Source organism: Saccopteryx bilineata, chromosome 1 (genome assembly GCF_036850765.1).
Source record: "Saccopteryx bilineata isolate mSacBil1 chromosome 1, mSacBil1_pri_phased_curated, whole genome shotgun sequence".
NCBI classification, from domain to species: domain Eukaryota; kingdom Metazoa; phylum Chordata; class Mammalia; order Chiroptera; family Emballonuridae; genus Saccopteryx; species Saccopteryx bilineata.
This window is the reverse complement of record NC_089490.1, coordinates 161163469-161190360: the sequence shown is the minus strand read 5'-3', so window position 1 is coordinate 161190360 and position 26892 is coordinate 161163469. Positions and strand designations below refer to the sequence as shown.

The following is a 26892-nucleotide window of genomic DNA, read 5'->3' as shown; positions in this document are numbered from 1 at the left end:
TCTACAACTAAAAATATTTGAGTATTTTTAGGGAGCATTTTACTGAGACAAAATGGCACTTCAGGAATGCATTAAAAGAACAGAGACTAACCAGCAAATTACAACTGCAATCTCCTACAGGTCGATAAATCAGCCCCTGGGTCATTCTGCGACTGAAATTAAAGTAATCCACTCTGACTGTACAGGAATGATGGCCCCATTCTGCCCTCCACCTCTTTCCTCCTCTCCAGCCCCTCTGCCTTGCCCCAAGCTGAACTTGTGGTCCCAAAGCACACACAGAACTCGTTCCAAACACTAGATTTTCTCGTGCATGTAACTAGCAAAACTATTTTTCATGGGGTATGCACACACACGTGCAGAGTAATACATATTCTTTTTTTTTTTTTTTTAATTAAGTGAGAGACGGGGAGGCAGAGACAGACTCCCTCATGCACCCCAACCAGGCTCCACCTGGCAAGCCCCCTACTGGGAGATGCTCTGCCCATCTGGGGCTGCTCCTCCATTGCTTGGCAACTAGGCTATTTTAGCACATGAGGCGAGGCCATGGAGCCATCCTCAGTGTCTGGGGGCCAACTTGCTCGAACCATTCGAGCCATGGCTGCAGGAGGGGAAGAGAAAGAAGTGGGGGGTGGGGAAGTAGATGGTCACTTCTGTGTACCCTGAGCCCTGACTGGGAATCGAACCTGGGACTTCCACATGCCAGGTTGATGCTCTACCACTGAGCCAACCAGCCAAGGCCATACATATTCTTTTAATGCGTTCTTATCTATATGTTCTTATGTATAACAATCATTTTAGGATTCAAATAATATTCATTCAATTAACTCCATCTTGTCTAACTGAGATAGAACTTTGTTCAGCTGAGTACCTTCTCATCATCAGCACCAGCAAATGAAAGGGTTGACTCAATGATGAATTAAGAAACAGGTAGCTATTTCCTATAGGTCACTTTTCCCCTTTTCTCTAAACTCCCACATTTCCTGCTGTTTCACTAAATCTTAGCAATTCAGCTCATGAACATTAAAGCCACAGCTTCCCAAGTCAGCTCAGTTCTCATCTCTCTTACCACAAAGCAAACAACCACACAGTCTTGTTCTTGCCTCATGAACTATGACTGCGGGAGAGCCAGGGTCCAGACATAGTTCCTTATAACCCTGTAACCTGGGTCTCATCTGGGAGCTTGTTAGAAATGCTGAATCTCAGGCCTTACCCCAATCCTACTGAATCCAAATCTGCACTGAACAAGATCCCCAGAGAACTCAGAGGTCGATGGAAGTTTGAGAAGCACTGCCTTCTAGTTACCTAATCATGTGTAACATTCGAGTCCAGATCACGAGTGTTCTTACAGATTGTACTGTCTTAAGAGAGAAGTAATTTAATCATCTAGAACTCTGCCCTATAAAGATATTCCACAAGCTGCAGAAAAGGGGAATTGGTTTAATCATCTAGAACTCTGTCCTGTAAAGATATTTTACAAATTGCAGGCTTCAACAGAAACCTTTGACTTTTTCGTAGTGAACATCTTTACAAATAGATGTCACCCTGCTGTTTAGAAGGGAAAAGAATCGTTGTTCGTTACAAAATGTTCTTTGTACAGATTAGCACAAGGGAAGCAGAGTATGCTGTTTTGCACTTGAATAGCAGAACTTGGAAATAGGGTGTCACTGCTAAGAGACAAGCTTCCAACGAAGCAGCTCCAGTTGTCTTTGGCAAGATGTCTTCTGAGGCAGCTTAAACGAGGTTCTCTTTCCAGCCAGTTGTGGAGCAGCTGCATAGAATTAACAGGAAATAAGAGTTTTGGGTCTTAAAAAAACATACTCTTTGTCACCTTCCGGGGAGCCGAAGGCAAGAGGGGACAGTGAGACCCCTGGCTGCCTGGGATGACCCTACCTAACCCTTATCTGCCAGCCAGCCGGCAGCAAAAGGCGGAGCATGTCTGAAATGATCCCTGGAACCAGAAGAGATCCAGAGAGAGCATACGTGAAGGGGAAGCTTGTTGCTGTGGATGTGGAGGCAGAGGCCCCGTGGGTGCTGCGTCGGGGGTGAGTTGCATGGGGTTGGCCTTGGTGCTGTGGGGCACAGGAGGCCGTGGCCATGGAAACAGGCCATTCTGCGGGGCCAGAGGCATAGGGTGGGCCAGCTACAGGCACACTCAGCCGGAGACCAGCAAATCTGACCCCACAAATTTGAGGACCACTGTCTGGTGGCTGCTGATAAGTGAGTTCTAATTTGGTGAAACAACTGTGGTGGTCCTGGATTAATTTAACTCGAATTCTCCACAGGATATCAGAGCAGAAAGGACATTCTATCACCTTCTCATCCAGCATTTTCAAATTCAAATGCCTCAGAAGCCAGGAGGGACAGTAAATGAGGTGAGGGAGAGGGTCTGGAACTGTACTGCCCAGGATTGTCACCACTGGCCACAGGTGGCACCCTTAGTACTCAGTATGGGGCTCCTTCAAATTGAGATGTACTCTAAGGGTAAAACACAACATTTTTCAAAGACACAGAAGGAGAAAAGATGTAAAATAGCTCATTAATGTTCTATATTAATTATATGTTGGAAAGGAAGACTTTGGCTGAAGTGGTGTTGTGGCATTGTGCACTTGAAGCCTCTGTGATTTTCTTGACCAGTGTCACCCCAACAAATTCAATTTACAAAAATATTAAGAAAGAAAATATTTTGGATATATTGGGTTAAATAAATTGTTAGAACTAATTTCACCAATTTCTTTTTCATGTTTTTAGTGTGGATGCTAGGAAGTTCTAAATTACATAAATGACTCAGCTTTGTGATTTGCCTTCTGTTTCCATGGGAAGGATGAGGACTACACCCAACTGCACAGTAGATGCCTTCTTCAAAGGCATTAAAATTCAAGCTTAAAAAAAGAAAAGGAAGAACACTATAGATCAAATTCCACTCACAAGTCACTGGTTTGTGACTTATGATTTTTTTAAAAGGGGCGGAAGGACCCCAATTACACAACTAGTTGATGTAAAGTCTGAAATGAAAACCTAGAGCTCTCTGCACTCTCAAGAGTCCAACAATTCTTTCTATAGAGGTTTGCTTGACAATATCAAAAACTAAATTGGCAAAGGGAGCCTGTGACCTTCATGTAGTTCTTTTACTTGTATGGATTTGTAAAACAAGAAGTCCTATGGTCTGAATATTTGTGCCCCCCCCCCCAAATTCATATGTTGGAAACCTACCCCCCAAGGTGATGGTATTTGGAGGTAGGTACTTTGGGAGGTGGTTAGGTCATGAGGGTGGGGTCCTCACGAATGGGATTAGTTCCCTTATAAAGGGGACTGACAGAGTCCCCTTGCCCGTCTGTCATGTGAGACACAGTGAGAAGTCTGCCACCTAGAAAAGGGCCATCACCTGACCATGTTGGCGCCATGGCCTCCAGAACTGTGAGAAATAGAGTTCTGTTGTTCGTAAGCCATCCAGTCTGTGGTGTTTTATTCAAGTTGCACGAACTTGGTCCCCTTGGGCTCTAACAAGCTAGCGTGCATGGGTCTCACATAGGGAACTCAGGAGTGAACCAGTCACAGGCATTAGGGGCGGAGAGGCTGGAGGGCCAAAGGAGCAGCAATGGGGAAACAGCAGTTCTCCACGAAATAACTTGAGTACCAATCTAGTATTAGTCCAATCTCACTAAATCAAAATTTAAAATTTTTTTGAATAAGTGTCAGGTCCTGTGCGGGACACAGCGTGGAGGGAGTGTACAACAAAGGCAAGGCCTCCTTATCTTTGAGGAGATAGAGCAATGATTTTTCAACCTTTTTCATCTCACTGCACACATAACCTGATTACTAAAATTCTGCAGCGCACCAAAATATGTATTTTCTTGCCGATCTGACAAAAAAAAAGTATAATAATTTTGATTCATTCACACCAAACAACTATTGTTGTGTTAGCTGTTGTCATTTTTTCATTTGATGGTCTAAGGCAGTGGTAGTCAACCTGGTTCCTACCGCCCACTAGTGGGCATTCCAGCTTTCATGGTGGGCAGTAGCGGAGCAACCAAAGTATAAATAAAAAGATAGATTTAACTATAGTAAGTTGTTTTATAAAGACTTATTCTGCAAAACAGCGAAAATCCGACATAAAGTACTTCGTAATTAATTATTATTATATGCTTTAACTTGCTGTAACTCTGCTTTATAAATTTTATAAAGTAAAGTTACTTCCCTACTTTATAAATCACTATTACTGTGGAACCGGTGGGCGGTTAGAAAATTTTACTACTAACAGAGATACAAAAGTGGGCAGTAACCCAGCTTAGTGTATCCCAAGGTTCTCTTTACCAAGCCACAGTCGCAGAGCTCCAGGGAAAAGCAACCTGGTCTCATCTCTCCAGGCAGAAGAGAACAGAAGCTCCATCTCCACACATGCTGCAGATGGCTTTTCCAGTCTACCTGAATCATTACCAGCTAGAAGCAGCGGTCATTGGGACTTGGACGTGAGCTGCAAAGTATAGAATTGTGACAACAATTCCAGTGCCATAAGGACTTTTCCTGGATGTGGACTTTTCCTGGACTCCTGCTCCCTGTGAGAGCTCCTAACAGACTGAGCTGGGGTTGGGTTACATTTATCAGGGACTTGGCATGGTGTTGGGGACAATTTGGACTTGGTGAACATGTTAAGGACACTACTTTTTTATGGATTCTTGCTGTATTGGCCAAGAGTTTGCTTAAAGGCTTTAATCACTGTAAAAAAAAATAGAAGGCTGGATAAAGAAGATGTGGCACATATACACCATGCTATACTATTCAGCCATAAGAAATGATGACATCGGATCACTTACAACAAAATGGTGGGATCTTGATAACATTATATGGAGTGAAATAAGTAAATCAGAAAAAAACAAGAACTGCAGGATTCCATACATTGGTGGGACATAAAAACGAGACTAAGAGACATGGACAAGAGTGTGATGGTTGGGGGGGGGCGGGGGGAAGGAAGGAAGGAGAGGGGGAGGGGGAGGGGGAGGGGAAGGGGCACAAAGAAAACTAGATAGAAGGTGACGGAGGACAATCTGACTTTGGGTGATGGGTATGCAACAGAATTGAATGACAAGATAACCTGGACATGTTTTCTTTGAATATATGTACCCTGATTTATTGATGTCACCCCATTAAAATTAATAAAAATTTATTTATTTTAAAAAAAAGTGGGCAGTAGGTATAAAAAGGTTGACTACCCCTGGTCTAAGGGAAAAGAGATCAGTGACCCCAACTAAATAGTCAGATAGTGCACGTTTTAAAATTCTTGCAGCACTCCGGTTGAGAATTGCTAAGTTAGAGGAAGAAAAAGTGTTCAAGGTACATTACCCAGGTGGTCAGGGTAGCAAACAGGCAGGATGCGTGTGGTTGCAGAGGAGAAAGCAGTGCTAAAGGGAGTGAAGGGTGGTGTCATTAAAGACTTGGGGTTTTAGCTTACATCCTGAAGAGTGAAATAAAGTGGAGGATGGGTAAAGATATTCTAAGTGGATGGGATAGTATGAATATAGTGGGGCAGAGACACGTTTCATTGGATCAGAAGCACATCCTGTGCATGTATTAAAACCATCTGAGTCTCTTTAGGTTTTCCACTTCCTGACTCAGTCTAGGAAGGCTGTATAGTTCTAGGAACTTACTTTCGTCTAGATTGTTGAATTTGGTGGCCTATAATCTTTCATGGTATTCTAGGATGATCCTTTGTATATCTATGATATCTGTGGTGATTTCTCCTCTTTCATTTCAGATTTTGTTTATATGAGTCATTTTTCTCTTTTTTCTTTAGTGAGTCTAGCCAGAGGTTTGTCAATTATATTGATCTTTCCCAAGAACCAGCTCTCTGTTGTATTACTTTTTTCTGTAGTTTTTTTGTTCTCAGTTTCATTTAGTTCTGCTCTAATTTTTACTATTTCCTTTCTTCTGCTGACTTTGGGTTGCCAGAAAATGATTTGACTTTGGGTGACGGGCACATAACACAATCAACAGTTCAAATGCTTTAGAAATGTTTATCTATGTACTCTTATTGATCAATGTCAACCCATTAAATTTAATTTCTAAATTAAAACAAAACAAAAAAGCCTTCCATCTCTGATAAAAAAACAACAAAATATTTGAAATTTCTGCCTTGTGAGTTGTGACAGCAAAGGTAAAATCTGCCGGTAGTATAAATGTTGATGTTACCAAATGCGACTTCTAAATATAAACCTCAGCAATTTAAACAACACATGTGTTCTGTTTTATTTGTAATTGTTTTAATTTATGATTATCACATATAATTTGCATCCTGTAATCATGTTTTAAAACTAATAGATGCATTGCATACAATTATTCAGATCTTGTAGGTATCCTTTTTATTCCATTTTCTAAGGCTGGTATTCTACATGATGCTGACATTTTCTTCATCAGATTAAAAAACTCCAGGAACCAAAATACCAAGCTGGCAAGCTTTTCAGGCTGGGCAAGCCCAGGAGGAGCGCTGTGGTCTTTTCCAGCATGCTGGTCTTCGAGACGCACTACGGATTCCTCTTCTTCAGTAAGCTTTCTCCGCCCACCCTCCCCACACCTCTCAGATCCTGGCTACCTATTGGGCCCAATTTCTGCCAGCCTCTGACTCTTTCCAATATGACACATGACTGCAAAGTGTTAATGAGTATGGAAATCAATATTTTAGATGCCTCAGTAGTATGAACTGAACTTCTACTAGAGAGAAGCCAATTATCTCTGGATGTAGGAAACAGCCATTTAGCCATCATGCTGGTATAGACCTCAGAAAAAAGAAATCTCCTGGGGAGAAGGCCCTAGCATTTACTCAAATACAAAGCAGTTTATTAGTCTTTTAAAAAAAAGACTAGGCAAATGCTGATAGTTTATACACGTAATTATTCTGATACTCTTGTCTATGTGGTCCCATGATTTTTAAGCAAATTTTTAAGTACACGATTGAATTAATCATCCCAAAGTCAATCTAAATAGGAACACATTTTATGTGAGGATTATTCTAGATGCACAGACCAGCTTCATCATTCATTCATTCAACATATATTTATTTTGTGCTTCTATATGTAAGAGTGGGTATTTCAATAAGCTTAGTCCAGTAAGAGAGAAAAAATATTTGCTTTGTTTTGATAACCATAATATAGGATATATATATATAATTTATTACTTAATCAGAAAAGCAGGTATGTGGCAAGGAGTAGTGTGCACCATGGTGGACCTAGTCATTTAAGATCATATTGTACAGAATGGCTATGAAATCTTGAGTCCACAGAAGGGTTTCCCCACAGAGGGAAGCATAACCAAAGTGAAACTCTGGCACAACATGGAAGATGAATTAGAGAGGGTGAGACTAGAGCTCAGTGACCAGGCAGGAGGCTGCAGGAACAGTCCGAGCCAGAGCAAGGGTTGAGATGGGAATGAGAAGGAGCTGACAGAAATGGAAGAATAAGGATGAAGGTAACTCAGCTGGAGGGGACAAGGGAGAGTGTTTGGGTGAATGGTGGGACTTCAAAAATGGGGGCATCCCAGGGAGGAATTGGTTTGGACAGGTAATTTTGAGGTTCAAGTGTATTAGCCAATTGAAAAAATTCATAAAACAGTGGGGAAGGGGGACCAGAAAGTGAAAGGTGGGCGATCATTGGGCTGTATTGGTTATTCATCAATCATTTGTTTAATATTTATAGTTACCATGAGCTGACTAGGTACCAGACACTGAGCTAGGGACTGAAGATACAATGATGAACAAAACCTAATCTCTGCCCTGGAGAAGTTTTGGGACCAAAGGAGGAAACAAACCTGTAATAATTGTAATAAAAAAAGGATCAGTGCTGTGATAAGAATGTAGGTGCTACAAAAACATGCCAAAGGGGACTTAAGCCAGAATAATGGAGCCAGGAAAGGGGATGTGTGAGGAAGGAGAATGAGGAGCCACAGACGGGTGCCTTCAGTGGGGGAATGGTGAAAGACTGAAAGGTGGACAATGGCCAGACTCTCCGTCAGCAGAGCGCTCTGATCCACAACCTGCAGCAATCAGCTCAGGAAGCCAAACAACCCCGCAGCAAGCGGCTCCAGATAGCCAGGGCTTGGTTAATCACTGACAGCTTCCTTCATGTTTGCTTCCAACTTTAAGACAGAGCCAAATATGTACTCCTCACCAATCCTAGACTATCCCGTGTCTAGCTAGCACACCTGCAACTTCCTCGCCCACAGCCTCCAATCAGAGCACGCCTAAAGCCTTCCATCTTTTTCTTTCACCATAAATCTTTCCCACTCCTGCCCACCTTTGGGTCTCTGCCAAACACAAGTGATGGTGGCTAATTCCCTTGTTCTAGTAAGTTTCAAATGAACAGCCACTGCTTGTTCCCTTTGGGGGGGGACTCTATTTCACAGTATTTGGGGTGGAGGGTTAGCAGAACTGAGAGTGGAGTTTGGGCTGAGGAGAGTGGGGAACCAGCAGCTGCATTAGGAGTGACCTAAGCCAGGAGAAGGCACGTGGAGTTCGAGCTGAGTGTAAAGTCACCCCCACGCAGAGGTGAGAGCTGATTCTCAGTCTTCTAGTCCCATCTTTTCAGGACTAGTTTTCAGAGAATGAACAAAGGAATGGGTGCAGAAAGGCTACATTTTCTGAGTCGAAGACCCAAAGTCACTCATTCTTTGTCCACCACAGAAGTAAGGGGTCCGTGGATGCCCTTAGAGGACTTCACAAATTTGGAACACTGAGCAAGAGGTGACACTTTAGTTACCATAGCACACACATAGACAGAAACACAACATAACAAAGCAGGCATATAAAACACAGCAAGATAGGAGAGAATGTTTCAATTATGACTCTGCATCAGAGTAGGCTGTCAAATGGTTAGACTAAATAAAAACTTGAATTAGCTACAATGCCCCCATTTTGAACAAAGGCTGCAACCATCTATCATATTTAACTTCATGCAAATGCAACCTGATTTGCCAAATATTAGAGAGAACTTACACCAGAAGAGAAATGGAGCCCTGAGTAAGAAGCTTATTTTAATTATGCTATATTTTAATAGATTTGTTTACAATCTCATTGGGTATTTTTGAAAATATATTTATCAGATTTCTTCATAAATGTTATCTATCACTTTCAAGGTCTTCTAAGCACATTTGATTTTCACATTGTATCGGAGACACAAAGGGGGGTGTTTGCATGTGCTGAAAGGTGGACCTTTGGGTCACTTGCTCCAAGACTTCCCCTTAAATCCTGAGGGAAAAGAAGCTTTTGATCACACACATACTTAGAAACAGATTAGACATTTAAAAAAACACACAGACATCTATTGACTCTCAGGCTGGCCCATCTTATGGACCAGGAAGAAGACTGAGACTAAAAGAGTGGGGGTAGACTGGTACACAAACATCGTGCCTGCTGACATCCACACTCTTGAGCAGTCACAACTTTGGGTTCGAACACGTGACTTACTTTAGCCAATGGGACATCAGCAAAGTAAGCAGAAGCTTGATAAGCACCTGCACATTGGGTTCAGCATGCTGCCCTCACCTTGTGAGACAGTCAAACCTCAGCTAAACTCTTTGAGGAGGAAAGACCACATGAAGAGAAAGAGGTCCAGACGTCCCAACTACCCCGACTGAGCCCAGCCTCCAAGTGACCCACCAACTACATGTAGTCACATGAATAAGCCCAGGAAAAATCAACAGAATGATCCAGCCAACTCAATGAATCATAAGAAACAGAAAAAATAATTTTTGTTTTAAACCACTCAATATTGCAGTAGTTTGTCATACAGTAATGGCTAACCAATATACCAGGGAAAAAGAAATCTGCCCATGGAAGTCATTTACATGCCCAAGGGTAGGCTTGAAATCTTCAAAATCTACTACCTCACTCAAGAATGGAGAAAGTCTTGGGGAACTGAACTATCCCTGACTCAGAAACCTGGGGTTCCAAGTTCTAGATTCACTCAAAATCACTGCAGTTATTAGCCTATCCAGCTTCTTCATGATATCTTGACTCTCACTTCATGCAACACATCCCTCCCCTCAAAACCATAGGGTATGGCTGGCTTCATATGCCTGAGTGTACTGGAAATTAGCTATCACTTTCTAGACCAACATTAGAAGTGATGGCTGCTAAGACATCTTTGTACAGATGGAGTAAAAAAAAATGACAGAGAGACAAAGACACCTGACTCAATTGCACAGCTATGGTACAAGGGACAGGATAAGAGCCCAGGTCTTCTCACTCCAAAGCCAGTATTTGTAGATGATCCTACCTTAGCAAGAGGGAAACACTTTAATCTCGCAGCTTAGAGATAACAGTCACATGTCAGTTCGAGGCATAATGCTGCCATTGGGGACCACTGAAATTCTACCTTCAAAGACCTCTGGGTGACCAACAAGGCCACAAGAGGTGTTAGATTTACACCTGTCGAATAAGGAGAACTGGTCACCTCCCATCACTAAGCTCTCCCATGAACTGATTAGTAGACAAAAAGTGGCTTGGGAATGCCATTTGCAAATGGATAGTGCTACAGAAGCACACATTCCACTTTGGGAGAAAAAAAAAAAAAGAAAACATATGCCACGAACAAATTTTATTCATCATAAATCATGCTTCAGTTTATCCAACTGTATTAATGCTATTTGTTGGCTCATTATGAGGTTTCATACCACCTTGAAAACACTGATCACGCCTGCGTGACGTACCACATGGATTGTTGGGTCTGACATGTAAACTAATTACCTCCGAGTTTCGCTCTGCCTCCAGCCTTTTGGGAAGGCAGGCAGATACGGCGTTCACCATGCAGCCTGGAACCCCATCTCTGCTCAGTTGCTCAACCAGCCCAGAGGTTGTCAGGAAAAGGAACAACTGAGACGACGAGATGAGGAAAAGCTGGTAGTAATTCCTAGGAGTGGTGACTGCTATAATATCACAGATATACACCTCTAAGAGTTTGCTGATTTGAAGCAAAAAGGGGAATGTAAAAAGGATTAACAAGCAGGGGGTCTATCAGCGTGCAGCTAACATGAACTGAATGCTGAAGTAAGTTGCCCTTCCCTTCCCATGCGCTGTCTCATTTCATGTTCCCAGCAAGCCTAGGAGGTATTTTTATAATCTACATTTTATAGATGAGGACATTGAGGCCAGAGAAGTTAAGAAACTTGTCCAAGGTCACACAGCAGCACAGCTGGGATTGGAACCCAGGTGTCTTTCACTTGAACCTGTGTTCTACGCCACTAAACGAAGACAGAGCATGCCCAGAGGTCAGGAGCTGTAAGCTATAAGCTCTGTTTGGCAACAGGGCGCCAAGGCCTTCTCAGAGGCCTTTTCTGGTCCTACCAGAGAGTGAGCCAATGCTCTCGGCTTTGCTTCCGTGCTTCTCTGGGAGACGCAACCCCACGGTAGGACATATAACCTGTGTTCTCAAGATCAACAGTTTGGTGTGGCTTGGGGACCCCAGAGGTTCCCTAAGATTTTTTTCAGGGTCCACAAGGTCAAAACCATCTTCATAATAATATTAAGGTATATTTCCTTTTTCTCCACTCTCATTCTCTCAAGAGTGTAGATGGAATTTTCCAGAAGCTACATGAAGCGTGATGGCATCGCTCTGATGGCTATGAGAGTGTGTGCTTGTGTTGTTAAAATCTCAGTTTAAACTTCTGATATGGTAGATATCAATAGATACAAGCCTCGAAAGGAGTTCACTGGGGTCCTTGATCATTTTTAAGCATTTAAAGAGGTCAGAAAATCTGAGAAGCCCTGTTCAAAATCATGCCCATGAGACCAGTAGAAACAAAACAGCCTAAAACCTCAGACATGGAAGAGCAGAACTTCAGACCAAAAAGACTGGAGCATTTGTACAGTTAATTACTAACAAGCCGTTTTAATGCCTTGGATTGAGCAGATCCGGCTGACTCACTCTGCACAGGAGGGCGAGAGCAGAAAGAAGTCTGCTTGATGGGGCCCTGTGGGTTAGCTCTCCCCCGACGCCCTCACCCATGGGCCTGCCAATGAGTAGGTGTAGCTTAGATCAGGGAGAAGAACGTGCTGGTAGAAAACTGAGTTAAAAGCACACCTCAGTTAGCAGTTGCTGTTACCCACACCTTCCTCACCAGCAGCTGAGTGTTCAAAGTGGACGCCCTTGAACAAGTCATCGCCTCTGTGTGTGTGCAAGGTGCTGATGGAACTGGGGACTGCAATTAAATTGAATATGGCATGCCAGGCTGGAAGGGACATGAACAGAAGAGGGAAGAACTAACACCAAACAAGCCCTCTTGCAAATCAGAGGAGTGGTGCATCATATCTCATCGATTCTGCACAGGGAGCATCGGAGGTTCATGGGAGTAGATCAGTCTTGGCGATTAGGAGACTGCAGCTGCCTGGCTCAAACACCCACGACCATGTCGAATGACCAAACACTAAGGATACTGAGGACTCATCCACTACCCAGAGGTCCCCAGCGCTAGCTGTGCATCAAAATCATTTGGGGAGTTTTAAAAATGTCACATATCCTGGCCTCACTCCTAAAGATTCTAATTCAGTTGATGTGAGCGGGGCTCCAGAATTCACAGAACCCTACAGAGGACTTCAAGCTTTGTTTTTTAATAGCTATAGTTGAATAGGTCATTTCACATGTGAAAACATTTTCCCCACCGGCATGGCTGGTTGGCTCTTTTCAGAGCTATCGTTTTGTGATTGTTCTCAAAATAAACAAAAACAAAACAAAACAAAAAAAGAACGGTGTTTTAAATCTTACATCATGAACATTCATTACAACCTCACATGAAGCTGATAGATGATGACACAGGGGCTCTCCCAAGCCCCTGTGTCATTATCTATTAAATGGTCATGCATACGCATTTCTGGATTTTGATTCTGCTTTTATGTTTTCACAACATTCTTCCCCCACAATATGCAGGTACTTGGAAAATACTTTTGAACTGAATAGAAATGAAATCGTATGTACTCCTCACCCTGCAAAACAGATTTCATACAGACCTCCTCCACGAAGCTGTGGTACATTTCTATTTTGATGATGCACAAACCATCCAAAAATATATGTGACCAAAATAAGTTTGAGAGAGAGAGAGAAGTAGCGAGGACAATAATTTAACCATCTCACTGGTCCTGGCACCAACGTCCTCCTTGTCCTTAGCCAGGAGCCTTTGCTCAGCCAAAATGTGCAGGGTGCTGTCACACAGACTAACCACAAGCAGCCGCCAGAAAAACAACAAAATTTCCTCAAGCCATTAGCCCCTGATCTTGACAAATTAAACACTAATGACACATTCTTATTAAATGTAAAACAGGCATTGTAAAGCTTGAGGAGAGCCGGAGGAATGATCCCATCACGGTCCACCGTCCCCACATATAAATCTGTCCAGAAATCTGCCACAGGACAAAATGGAAAAAGTATGCATAGAGTTTGGAATCAAAGAACCAGAGTGTGCATTCTAGGTGGCTCATTTACAAGTTGCGTGACCTTGGAAACTATCAGCTTCCCTGTTTTGTAGAGCTGGGAGTGGATGGAACCGCTGATGCTTGCTGGGAGGAGCAGATGAGATGTGTTCGTGCAAGTTCCTTCACTACCCTCAACTGCACTGACTGGTGCTGGGGTTGGCCAGGGGGTAACAGTCAAAACCCAACTGGTGCTCAGCTCTGAGGGCTCTGGGTATGGCTGGTGCACATGTGCCCCCATCACTCTTCGGTGGGGACCTCAAACCCTCCCTAGAAAAGGGAACTCAAAGAGGCAGTGGGGGTTGGGCCAGAGTGGCTATTCCCATCTGATTTGCCAGGTACAAGGTCAGGCCTTGGGGACATTGATTCACTTGCTGGTGGGGTAAGGATACAAGCAACCCCTCCGACAGCAATGAGGCCAGAACAGTGATTCCAATGCTCTTAATTCAAAGGTGATTCCAACAAGAGGAAAATTATTTTAAAAACAATCAGGTTCAGGTGTAGATTTCGAAATGGGATGCTGTCTTTTCGTTTCAGAGTGACAGGGTAATGGTCAAGGTTAACGGAATCTGAAAGAGTCTTTTATTCTGACAGCTTAACTGAGGCCCAGGCTCTCTCACTATGGAAATAGCTGGGAGTAGACAGGGCCCTTCTCCGAATTTCAAATCCAAACACTGTAAAAGAAAAGAAAGCTAGGAGGGGTTCAAGGTGAAGGAAAAGGCAGCCCACTTTTCTTTATATGCTCTGCTTTTGTCCTTCACACACTTCACACTTGAGGGAGAAACTAATGACATTGACCTTGGGGCCTCCATTCCACCCGGTGGTGTACACAGCTGTGCCGGGCGGTCCCTGTGGGCCTCTGCCCGCTGCAGCACGCTCCGTTAATGTGGCCCAGCCAGCAGCTGACTGAAAACAGTGGCAAGCAGGCACTAGGCACATGACCCCTGACACTGTGGGCCTTTTTTTTCTCGTCTCAGCCAGCAGCCAATGGGCGGGCTCTCTCCACTGGCTGCCATGGCAACGAGAAGACTGCTCCGCAGTGCCCAGAACAGATGTCACATGAGCAAAGATGAATGTGGTGGGGGTGGGGAGCGTGTGGTGGGGGCGGAGGGGGATGAGGGACACGTTTGGAGTTAAATGGTCCTACCAGAGGGAGTCAGGCATATTTTGAAGTAAGTGCAAAGCGGTAACATCTATTTTCTTTCTTTTCCCTGTCCTTTAAGTTCTAAACCCACATGCACAAGCACAAATGTCCTTTCATTTCTGCTACCGAGGGGCTGCAGCTCTCTGGCTTTCATGGCAAACATGAAAGCTCTGATTTCTCGAAGCCTTAAATGAACATCGCCTCCAATGCAGAGAGAGACACAAGCAGGCACCGAGGACCGGGCTGGGCAGCTGCGTTGCGGTGAACTGGAGAAACTAGGAACCACGCAGAGCTGAGACAAAACCCCGGGGAATTTTAATGGCAAACGTACTGCCTCGTAGGCAAACAACAAACCCTGCTTCACTCTTGTTGCCACTAAAATGGAAGGACTCCTACGTCCCTCCCCACTAGGGTAGGTTCTCTGATCCTACCACTCCTAAGGCCATTTTATATAGACGGAACCAGGGCAAGGCATATAAATCTACCGACTTGAGCAACAAAGGCTCTTTTGTTGTCTCAAAAATAGATCTTATCCTAGCTGAAATACTGTGTTCAAAATGCTTCCGTCGCCTTCCATTTATCTTCCACTGAAATTAACAAGTAGAGCCTGTGCACGCAGGCGCACCTGCTAACCCTATATGTTAGTAGGTAAGATAAGAGTGATATTAGCAGCAGGCAGGCACTAGACACTGCAAGCCTTTCTCCTTACCTGCCTGCAGCCAATGGTCGGGATCCTAATCCCATTCCCATTATCAGACCACCTGAATCAGGGAGACAGGAGGGAGAATGGTACAAATTCTGTCCCAATCTGGTGGGCGAAACGCACTGAATGTGCCGGAGGATGGGAAAATGTGGCTCAAAATGTTTTTGCACCCGTGCTGAATTCTGCCACCAAGCCTTCCTAGAGTGCTTGCTTTGTGCAAGGCGCCAACATGGAGTGCTGCAAAGTATGCAGAGCAAGGGAAGGTCCTATGTATACTCCAGAGGGAGAAGAAACATGGGTGCTCTCCAGATAGGTTGGATGAAGTCAGCGTGACCAGCTGAGCAGGATGAGGACGCAGAGGAAGGCGGGCTCTGAGAAGCGTCCAGGGGCGTGGGGTGATGAGAGCGCCAACGCGGGGCAGACACTTGACATGGAACCATTACCATGTAATGCTTAGAACACCCTAAGAAGTAGCCATTGCTGTCCTATTTAACAAATCGGGAAACCTAGGCTTGCAGGGGTTAACAGTCTAAGGTCATACCATTAGCAAGTAGCTGTGCCACCCTTGTCTCAAGTCCTCCACCCACCTCCACGGGGGTTTTGCTCCATCAACCAAGTGGCACGTTGCTGCAGAGAACGCAGCTGTGTGTGCACGCACCATGTCCCTGTCTGCACCTAAGCTGTAACAGTAATGAAGTCGTGGACTTCCAACACTCGCTGCCTGTTTCCTAATACATACCGAAACAAACACATGGCTATTTAGACTTAAAGGTTCATCTGGATGCACCCCTAAAGTGGTTTTGTGTACCATGTGGGGTACATACGTCACACTTTGTGAGTCACTGCATTTTCCCATGCTGGCCTTGAAAGGCGAGGAGATGTGTGGCCCGTGGAGAATTTGAATTCACTTAAATGTCACTCTATGAGGGTCAGGGTTCTTTTATATATAAATATAAATATAAATATAAATATAAATATAAATATATATATATATATAAATATATATATAAATATAAATAAAAAATATATATATATATTTACCTTCACTAAAAGGAAAACGTCCCCTTGGTCCGCACAAGAATGCTTTCTTCTATCATTATTCTGGCCAGTAAGTGGAATCCTAAGGTGCTTGCAAAGCACTTGAATGAAAAGTCCTGGACGTGAATAAAAGACGGGTGACCGTCAATGCCCTTGTCTTCATTGCTCCTGGAATTGCCATGCAAGTCAAACTCCACCCCAGAGACCTGCTCCCCGGCCACTGCAGCAATAGGCTACTACCACCAGAGGGCAGTAACACAAGCGAGATTGTTCATTTGGACCCAAATGTGAATGCACAGTTTAATATGTAAAGCCTATTATTACAAGCTTTTCCTTTCCCTACCCCCTATTAATGAACAAATGCCCAGGGGTAATGCAGATATTTCTAAATACAGTGCAAGAAAGGGCAATCTGTACTCATACACAGGGAGTCTAACACACAGTAATAAGTGGAAATGAAAATAATCACCCCGTCGCAACTAAACCATTAAGGCTAAAGATTTAGCCATCTATATGGCTGCGTACATAGAAACAGAGATACCTGACTCCAGAAATGGGCATCTTTAAGATATTTATTTCACAGGTTCTTATTTTAGGATTCATAATACCTGTAATGATAACCACAAAGCTACAAGAGGGGTGTGAGAGGAATTTCACGTTTATTGCTGGGCATACAAAGGGAGATTTCTCTCTTTGACTAAGGTAAGTGAATGAATTATTCAGGGTCTTTCTATGTGCATTTAAAAACCATAACTCCACACTTTAAACAATACCACAAATTAAAATTTAAAAAAAAATTTTTTTAAGAACTGGCTAATCCCCAAGCCACAAAACATCAACTGACATTTACCCACGTCAATTCAGGGTCCTACCATGCAAATAAATGACTCATAATGTTGGCAGAAGCAGAGCTTTTAGTCCTCATACTGGTTTTAACATCACAGCATAGAGAATACAACGGATCGTGAGGGGATGCTTCTAGCATGCAACCTACCCATTTACCTGTGAACAAAGAGACAGAAACAACCCTGCCATCTTCTCAATTCATGGCAGAAAGGAAGACTCTAGTCTTACGTTTTCACAATGGTTTGAAATCCGAGGGCCTCAGGAATAGCAGGACACAGACAGCCGGGTCTCCGGAGCCACCCCATTAAACCTTGGTATTGGAAAAATGCCTGACAGAACACTGTGAGCCTCCACACAGCATGGGAGGAAAGCACGTGGAATTCAGAGTCCCATACAGGTCATCATAGGAGTGTGAGTAAAGCCCTCTGGGCTTCAGTTTCCTCCTGGGCAGGTAAGAGAATAGGTCCCGTGCCACCTCCCTGTGCGGGGTTAGGGCAACTCATAGAATATGGGACAAAGCCCTGAAAACTGTTAAGATTTGTTTTTAAAAATTTTGTTCTTATTTCCCACATTTTATAGACAAGGAACTAGAGCTTTAAAGACTTGTCCAAGGTCACCATCAGTAAATGCACAGCAGACCCCAGCCAGGTGTTCTCATCCAAGGCCATGGTTATTCTCACCCCTCCAGGGTGTCTTGGTCAGCTTGAGTTGCCATAACAAAGTGCCACAGGCTGGGTGGCTTAAAACAAAGACATTCATGTGTCCCAGTGGTGGAGGCTGGGAAGTCCCAGATCAAGGGGCCAGCAGGGTAGGTTTCATTGTGAGGACAGCCACCGTTTCACTGTGAGTTCACACGACCCCTTCTTTGTGTGCATGTGAGAGAGAACTCGGTGTCCTTCCTTATAAGGGTGCTGATCCTGTCATGGGGCCCCACCTTCATGATCTTATCTAACACTAATCACATTAGTGGTTAGGGCTTCAACATAAGCATGGGGGGGGGGGGCAACACAAACATTCAGTCCATAACAAAGGGTAACAATAGCCTTCTTTACCTGGCTACATCTTTTCAGTTCAGGTCAACACATATTTGCTGACAATCTGCTAGGTGCCAAGCACTGTACCAGACCTTAGGGAAAACAAGGATGAATAAGAGTTCACTTAATGTCAGGATAGTCCCTAGGAAATGGTCTATAGCAGTGTTAGTCAACCTGGTCCCTACCGCCCACTAGGGGGCGTTCCAGCTTTCATGATGGGCAGTAGCAGAGCAACCAAAGTATAAGTAAAAAGATAGATTTAACTATAGTAAGTTGTTTTATAAAGATTTATTCTGCCAAACAGTGAAAATCCGACATAAAGTACTTGGTAAGTAATTATTATTATATGCTTTAACTTGCTGTAACTCTGCTTTATAAATTTTATAAAGTAAAGTTACTTCCCTACTTTATAAATCACCATTACTATGGAACTGGTGGGCAGTTAGAAAATTTTACTCCTGACAGAGATACAAAAGTGGGCGGTAGGTATAAAAAGGTTGACTACCCCTGGTCTATAGGAAAAACGTTAGTGACATGTGGGCTTTTGTGACTGTGTATAGCGCCCATTTATTAGAACAAACTTCATGAGATCATCTTCAGATAGCGTGTTTGTAATGCAAATCTGGCAACTAATCAGTACATAGTATCTGATGAGGTGATTAATGTGCTAGTTTACTGAGGATGATGTGGGAAGGTAAGGAAGAGACATTTTAAATTTTTCAGCCTATAGATGCTTACAAGAAAACACAAAGGATCTGTGCCTACTAGAAGGAAATTGTCAAGTCCAGTTATACTATGATGATTATAGCATAAGTGGATATTTACTAAGTACATTTTAATTTTTCTTAATTAAGTTGCCAAAATTAAAACTACTTTCTGGATTGGAGAACTGAAGGGGTTCAGCTTCAATTAATATATATTGGGTGACTTCTACATGGTATTAGTATGTATATATATATATGCTAATATTTATATATACTTGTATATATAAATAGTCTCTAACAAGTGGTTTATTATATATACATATAATCTCATTTAATTCTTATAACAAATCAATGAGGAAATTTTGTAATCTCCACTTAGGTAATTTAAATATGAAGTTCAGAAAATTCAGGGATTCACAGATAGCGATTGAGTACTAGAATATTTTTGCCAACCACTTAAACATTATTTTGTTTACTCATACATACACATAATTCGCACCCCCCATCTTCTCCCAAATCTAGCTCTTAGGATTTTTTTCTGTTGTTGAATTTGGTAAGCTACTTCATTTTGGTAAGTAGTATGGGAGCGAGGTTGGGTCTTTTGTGAAGGTAGAGATGTTTGAAAGGGGATAAACGTATGTAAATTTCTACTGTCCTTCAAAACTAGACAAGGACCCCAAGAGTGAGATGACCTAGTTCCATCCTCTCTGGTGAACTGAGCGTACTCTGTCTGTGGCCCTGCAATCCGGAGGAAGCCAGTGGGCACCCACTTGGTAAGCACAGCCCGCCTCCTTTGAGCATCCCAGGAGGGAAGAGCTCCCAGCTTCAGCTCCCATTTGATGCTGGACATGTGACAGTGGTCCTCTGGAAACCAGTTCTGGGGACTGTGGTAGACTGAATAATGATGTCCCCCAGATGTCTATGTCTTAATCCCTGGAACATGTGAACGTTATTTTATATAGCAAAGACATTGCAGATGTGATTAAATGAAGGATCTTGCGATTGGGGAGATTATTTTAGATTATCCGATGGGCCCTAAATGCCCTCACACGTGCACTTATAAGAGAGAGGTCAGGGGGGGATTAGGATTAGACAGAAGAGGAGGAGGCAATGTGACCACCGAGGCAGACACTGAAGTGATGTGTCAGCAGCCACTAGATGCTGGAAGAGGCAAGAAAGGGAATCTTCCCTAGAGCCTTGGGAGGGAGCACAACCCAGCTGAAACCTTGACTTTGTGAAACTGATCCTGGGCTTCTGGCCTCCAGGACCATAAGAGAATGAATTTCTGTTGTTTTAAGTCACCAAACTTTTGGAACTTTGTTACAATAGCCACACAGAAGGATGACAGGGACAAAAGTCAGAGATCTGGCAAATCAGAGAAAGGAAGATGGTTTTGTGTATCACTGACTTCATCTTGCCAAATGTTATTTTATGATTGTGATATTTAGCAATTTCTTGTGTCAAGAAAGATTGCAAGATTGCAAGGCTTTGGGTAAGGAATACTATGATTAACGCAGTAGTTAATTCCTACGGGTCTACAACAGATACTAAACAAAGAAGCAATTCCTTGAACCTATCAATTTGGTCTCTTGGTGGCAACAGTTAGTCCACACAGGAGTTAACTTTGACATATAAAGAAATATAAAACTAACTGTTGTTATGATGGCTGCACAGTTGTAAAATTCCCCATGAGTAACTGCGGTTTTCGTCCTGAGTCCCCAGATCTCCAGAAGGTCTTGAGCTTTTATTCAAAGGTTCTGAGATCTGAACAAGAACTACATGCAAATTCGTAGGTATATCATGATAATCCGCACTCTGGATAGAAGTTACGTACGTCTTGTGGGAAGACAGCGAAATGATTGTGTGGGACCTGGTAGGCTAAGGAGTTAGGATTTTACTCTAAATGTCATGGGGAAGCCATGGACAAGTTGACAGAGGAAAAAGAAATGACTGGAATTAGGTTCAGAAGGAATGTTCGGACTGCCCTGTGTGGGCGTGTAGTGCGCAGAGACGTGAGCAGCTCAGCGGTCCAGGAACAGAGGCTGGGGGCCTGGATTACGAGAGTGAACATGAAATGAGAGAGAAGGCACACTAGAGATATAGTGAGAGGCGGAACTGAGGTTAATCTGAGTAATTAGAGGCAAGGAGTGAGGAGAAGAAGTGAGTCAGGGGTGATTCCTGGGGACCTTGCATAAAATCAGGGAAGGCTGTCAATGGTGAGGTAGGAGGAGGTGCTGTGGGGCTTGGCTTAAGGGGGGTGGGGGGAAATCAAGCCTCCAGTTTAGGAAATAGTATGTTGACAAGTAAGTAGAAAAAACAAGTAGGTAGTGGACTGGGGATCTAGAACCCAGAGGGTAGTTCTAGACCATATACTCTGAGCATCATCTGCATAGAGATGGCATTTAAACTAGGCTAGAAAAAAAGAGGCAAAACCTTAACTGGAAGCACAGGTGGGTAGGTTATTTGAAAATGAATGAAAGCTTTTTATCTTTCTATTTCTCTCTCTCTCACCAAACATACACACATACAGTGACTAAATAGTAACTAACACCTTGTCAGGGCTTAACCTGAGAGCACGGGGAATCACTGACTATCTGGCTGTAATCTGAGTGTTTTGGGAAGAAAATTAAATAACTAAAGTTGGACAAATTTCTAGAATACATTCAAAATTTAGGGAAGAAACTTAAGTAGTCAAAGCTGAAGCAATTCTGAAGAATGCTTGTTATAATCCAATCATTGCATACTGTTTTTACCTTTCACTTTGAGTACTTATCTTTAAAACGTAGAGATGGCAGATGTAGAGTATAGATGACAGATTGCTAGATAATTGAAATTTAAGGTAAAATATGAGACATACTTACAGATCATACCTATGCTGAAGATATGGATGGATGGGATGGATGGATGAATAAACAAGTGCGTGACTGATAAAGACAGATTTGAAACACTATTTCATACTTGACACAGAGCAGGTAGTTTAACATTCGCCCTGAAAGGTCACCCAGAGGAAGTGTTATGCTTCCTGTCCGTGAGGTTCCAAGGACTCGGGAAGAAGGCAGGCCATTGACCAGGAGAACAACCTTTATATTTACTAATTCTCTATCAAATTTCAAGAAACATAATTTATCAGTGATTAAAACATCTAATTCCTAAATGAAAAAGAGTTGCATTTTTGGAATGTGAATACTCCCTACCCTGCCAAAGGCCGTGATTCCGCATAGAATATTAGAAACTGTTTGTCATGACAGGTTCACTTGGGAGGTAAACTGTCTACATTTGATAATCCAAAAGCAATTAGTAATAAATCCGATTAGCTCCTCCAATTAATATCATAAGCATATAATTCCACCGTGAAACTCAGAGAAAAACAATGAAAACGAGTCAAGGAAGGATTACGAAGTCGTGGTCCAAAGGCAAGAACACCCTCAGAGTTTGTGCAGTCTTCAGCTCATCAAAGACACGGAGCAGCTGTCAGATTCTGTGAGCTGAATCCAGCGCTTTCGAGGTCAGCTACCCCAGTGTGACGTTGCACTTTCACTCGGACCTCTTCCAGGAGGCTTTCCAGTCCCTCTGCTCTCTTCCCAGCCCCTGTACTCTGAATAGAAATGGGCAAACTTCTCCAGCCACTCTCCCTTTCCTAGGGTTGTGGGTGCGCCTGGTAGCTACAACCCAGTCCGCTTTGCAAAAAACCACAATTTAGATGGAAAATCACTTTGGGTTTCTGGCTCATCAGCAGTACTGCACATCTAATTATCTCAACAATTGGTCCCTGTGATAAAATCAGCTAATTTTATGTTCAAATAGCTGCTCCGTGGTAAGCAATACTGTCACTCTAAGCTTCATGTATAAAGAAGTTGCTGAAGAAGCTGGTTACCAGGAGGTCACTGGGGAGCAAACTAGTGAAAACTATTAAATTAGTAACCTAAGTCAATGTTATAGTTAGGACGCTGGGGTTCCGCCAGGGCTTAAATAAGATGGATTCCCAGAGTGTATGATAGGGCCAGAAATGCCAGCTCTTAAAGAGGGGAATTGTTCATAGACATAAAATGCATAGAAGAAGTTGTCTGCAATCTCCCCCTCTCAGAAATAAATCTACCTGTTTATGGTGAGATTATAGAATCCCTACACCCTCATCTAGTATTGCTAAGAAACGATGCTTCCTATTATATACCTCTGTTGCTTCAGAAATTGTTCAAGGTCCCCCCGATAGAAAGCAGCTTCCGCCCACCCTTCCTTCACCCGGGAAAGCAGCTGGTGCTGAGACTCTCCCTACTCTACCATCATTAGAAACCACAGCTTTTAAAGGTAAATGGAAAAGATCAACTTCTTTATGGTATAAAAGCTAATTATATCACCTCTCACAGGCATTGAAAATTATTGATTTCTTTGTGTGGTTTTTTTGGTGTGTATATTATCAATTATACCAATTGAATGGACAGTTAGAAGTTACAAGTTTCAAAGCTAGAAACAAGAGATCTATGAATGAATACAATTTACATATAGATACAGACACATACCTCAATATAGACATATCCATCTTATCTATTATATCTATAGATATAGTCAGAGATATAGAAATGACTTCATTTATATAAAGTGCCTTAAATGGTGACTAGCATGAAGTAGGTACTTACTTGGTATTCTGATTATCATCATTATCATTATTATTTAGCTACATATATTCTGTATATGAAAACATATTACATAAACTACATATATAACTGTAGAGTATATAACAATATACAGAGGATTCTTGGGTTACGACACAGTTCTGCTCCTATGACAGTGATGTAACCCGAATTTTAGTGTAAGTCGAAACAGACCCTAGCCTGACACAAACGGAATACGTAAGCACTTTTAACAGTCCAAACTGGCGTAGGTAAGCTTACTGGGGGACACCAACTCCCTCACTCATATGCCGGGTTACTGCGTGTTTTCCCACCACGTGCGACCAAACTAGTTTGCCTGTGTAGTCTGTAAGTATGACACTAACAGTCTAAGCTAAAACATGTCTCAATTATTTTAAGTTTTTATGGGAGTAAGTGTCATAAACTTGAAACGTCGTATGTTGAGACTGTCATAACCTGAGGACCCTCTGTAACTGTGGCAGGATTCCGACTGAAAATTAAACTTGCATTTCTCTTTCTGTGCTCTAACAGAAGTGCCAGAAAGTGAGTGAATCACGGCAAACCTTCCTTGAGACATTGTGGCCAGCTGCCTGGCTGGATCCAGTGAAAGGCCCCTTGTACATCATCTTAGCAGCTACATCTCGTGCATCGGAGCCTCTTGGCCTCCCCTTACTCTTGTCCCCACTGCAGTGCCCAGCTCTGCATGGACTCTAATTAGCTTAATGAAGGCACTGCCTACAGCCCCTCACCTCACGCTCATGCCATGTGCCTCCTGCCTCCTACCCCAGGCACGCAGTACCTTAGCCCACATGTGTGCAACCTAGAAGTGCAGCACAAACCCATGGGCGATGGCATACAATGAACAAACACTCCCCCTTTTCCCCAGAAAGACTGGTCATTTCGCAGGGACCAAACAACCAGTTACCAATAGCAGTGGCAGGGCCCAAGTTGAATTGGTTCCACCTCCTTTTCTTTCACACTCCTCCTCCCCTTCACTCCTGCTCCCCGGCACCACCTGACCCAGTGAGTCTTCACACCTAGCCACTGTCCTGGGCTTTGCTTTCCACGATACCCAGACTAAGAGAAACATCACAGTGGTCACCCATGTGCAGCTGCACAGTTAGCCCTCCTGCTCCCAAGAGTGGTGACACAGTTCGACACTCTGTTCCTGAAAAGGAAAATAATTTGATCCCTTGTCATGCAGATGTGAGAAAAGGCAGAAAGGTGATGGTAGCTTCTGGTGCTCCAGGGGGGACAGAGGGTAAGGCCTGAGCTAGGGCTGCTGGGTGGAGGCTTGGGCAATGGCCGTGTCAGACAGGAAAAGACCTTTCTGCCCTTGACTGTGCTCAGCCAAGGGTCCCTGGGGCAATGGCTTTCAGCTCTCAGCTCTTTCCACTGTTGCTTGAAAAGAAGACGATGGGGACCCTCATGCTGTGTACCTCCAGAAAGGAAGAAGACAGAGCGCTCCCCATATGGCACGTGACAGTGATGAGAACTGTGCTCCCAGGCAGTCCTGTGTCCTGGAGATAAGCCATCATGAGTAGAAGGCTTGGAGTCTGGAGTCTCCCAGCCAGGGAGCCACTGCCATGCTCTGTCCTTTGGTGGAATCCAAGGCCAGTTTTATGTATGTGGTAAAATATAAGAGCTAGGACAGTATTTGTTCTCTGAGTCAGTGATAAGGTAGTTATAGGTGGTTAAGTTAACAGCAATGAATATCTGGATTCTGGGGGCACAGGCAACCACAATATTGATGCAAAAAGACCCTACTTTTGCCTGACCGGACGTTGGCGCAGTGGATAGAGCATCAGACTGGGATGCAGAAGACCCAGGTTTGTGACCCCAAGGTCTCCAAAAGCTCACCAGCTTGAGCCCAAGGTCACTGGCTGGAACAAGGGGTTACTCGGTCTGCTGAAGGCCTGCGATCAAGGCACATATGAGAAGGCAATCAATGAACAACCAAGGTATTGCAACGCGCAATGAAGAACTAATGATTGATGCTTTTCATCTCTCCATTCCTGTCTGTCTGTCCCTGTCTATCCCTCTCTCTGACTCTCTCTGTCTCTGGGAAAAAAAAAAAAGACCCTACTTTTAAAAAGCAAGCAAAATAGCCCTGACCAGCTGGTGGTACAATGGATAGTGTCAAACTGGGACACAAAGGACCCAGGTTTGAAACCCTGAGGTCACTGGCTTTGATGAGCATGGATTCATCCAGCTAGAGCGTGGGCTCACCAGCTTGAGTGTGAGGTCACTGGCTTGAGTGTGGGATCATAGACATGACCCCAAGGTGGTTAACTTGAGCCCAAGGTCGCTGGCTTGAAGCCCAAGGTCGCTGGCTTGAACAAGGGGTCACTGGCTCAGCTGTAGCCCTCCAGTCAAGGCACATATGAGAAAGCAATTAATGAACAACTAAAGTGCTGCAACGAAGAATCGACACTTCTCATCTTTCTCCCTTCCTGTCTGTCTGTCTCTGTCTGTCCTTATCTGTCCCTCTCTCTCTCTCTCACTAAAAATAAATAAATAGATAAAAGCAAGCAAAATATGTATATATGTATATGAATGTACATATTTAATTCCCATATGCTTAGTACAGAACACCCAAAAATCATCTGTTTAGGACAACTGTCTACAGTATAAGATTAGCATTCCCTAAATCTATAAAAATAATGGAGATATTATTAAAACAGTTAATTAATAGTCAATATCTAAATTTTATTTCATATGTGTATCAGTTGTCTAAAATCAATGTGGGTTCCACTCAAAGCTAAGTGTAAGAAACTATATTGAGATAGAAACCAGAAAATTATGTATGTCAGCATCTTCATCACATGGAAGACATTGACCTTTTGAATTTAAGCTTTTCATTGTGAACACCAAAATACCATCTCATCTGGAGATATCTGAAGGGAAATTAGCATCCTTCCAGAGAGTCTTAGTGTTACTGTATTAGGGGACTGTTAGTCATTACCATAGGCAAGCTATACAGAACATTAATCATAGGTAAGATTAAGCATTAACTACTAAGATTGCCCCTATAATTAAGTATAGTGATATTAAACCAAAGAGAACTAATTTTTAAGTTCCTGCTTGGGGCTGATTCTCTACCGAGCCTAGAACCATGTCCTGCCTGGTGCAGGTACTTCCCCACCCATCTCTCAAATGTTGCTGTTCCTCAGGCTTAGGCCTTCTCCTCGCATATCTGATCACTCTTCCTAAGTGATTCTATCAGCAACTGGGGCTTCTTTTACCAAATCTAAGTAAACTCCCAATAATAATAAGGGCTACCATTTGTTGAGCATTTACTATGTGCTAGGCCCTGTACTTTACAAGCGTTAACCCAATTAATAGTCATAA

General features: G+C 43.2%; 1 protein-coding gene and 1 long non-coding RNA gene across 6 annotated transcripts in view; one reads left to right on the top strand and one right to left on the bottom strand.

Moving 5' to 3' along the window:
• MSRA (methionine sulfoxide reductase A) overlaps nucleotides 1–26892 on the bottom strand; it is a 450515-nt gene that overhangs the window by 67726 nt on the left and 355897 nt on the right. Inside the window, exon 6 of one of the 5 annotated variants that reach the window (XM_066278710.1) lies at nucleotides 16333–16445. The exons of the other annotated variants lie outside the window; for them this stretch is intronic. Within the exon in view, the coding sequence (XP_066134807.1) occupies nucleotides 16338–16445 (108 nt within the window). The 3' untranslated portion in view covers nucleotides 16333–16337. The remainder of the gene's footprint in view (nucleotides 1–16332; nucleotides 16446–26892) is intronic. 5 annotated transcript variants of the gene reach the window in all.
• Nucleotides 1440–4909, top strand: LOC136320227 (uncharacterized). Its single transcript, XR_010728279.1, has 3 exons — nucleotides 1440–2042; nucleotides 2283–2372; nucleotides 4365–4909. It is a non-coding gene; the product is annotated as an uncharacterized lncRNA (long non-coding RNA).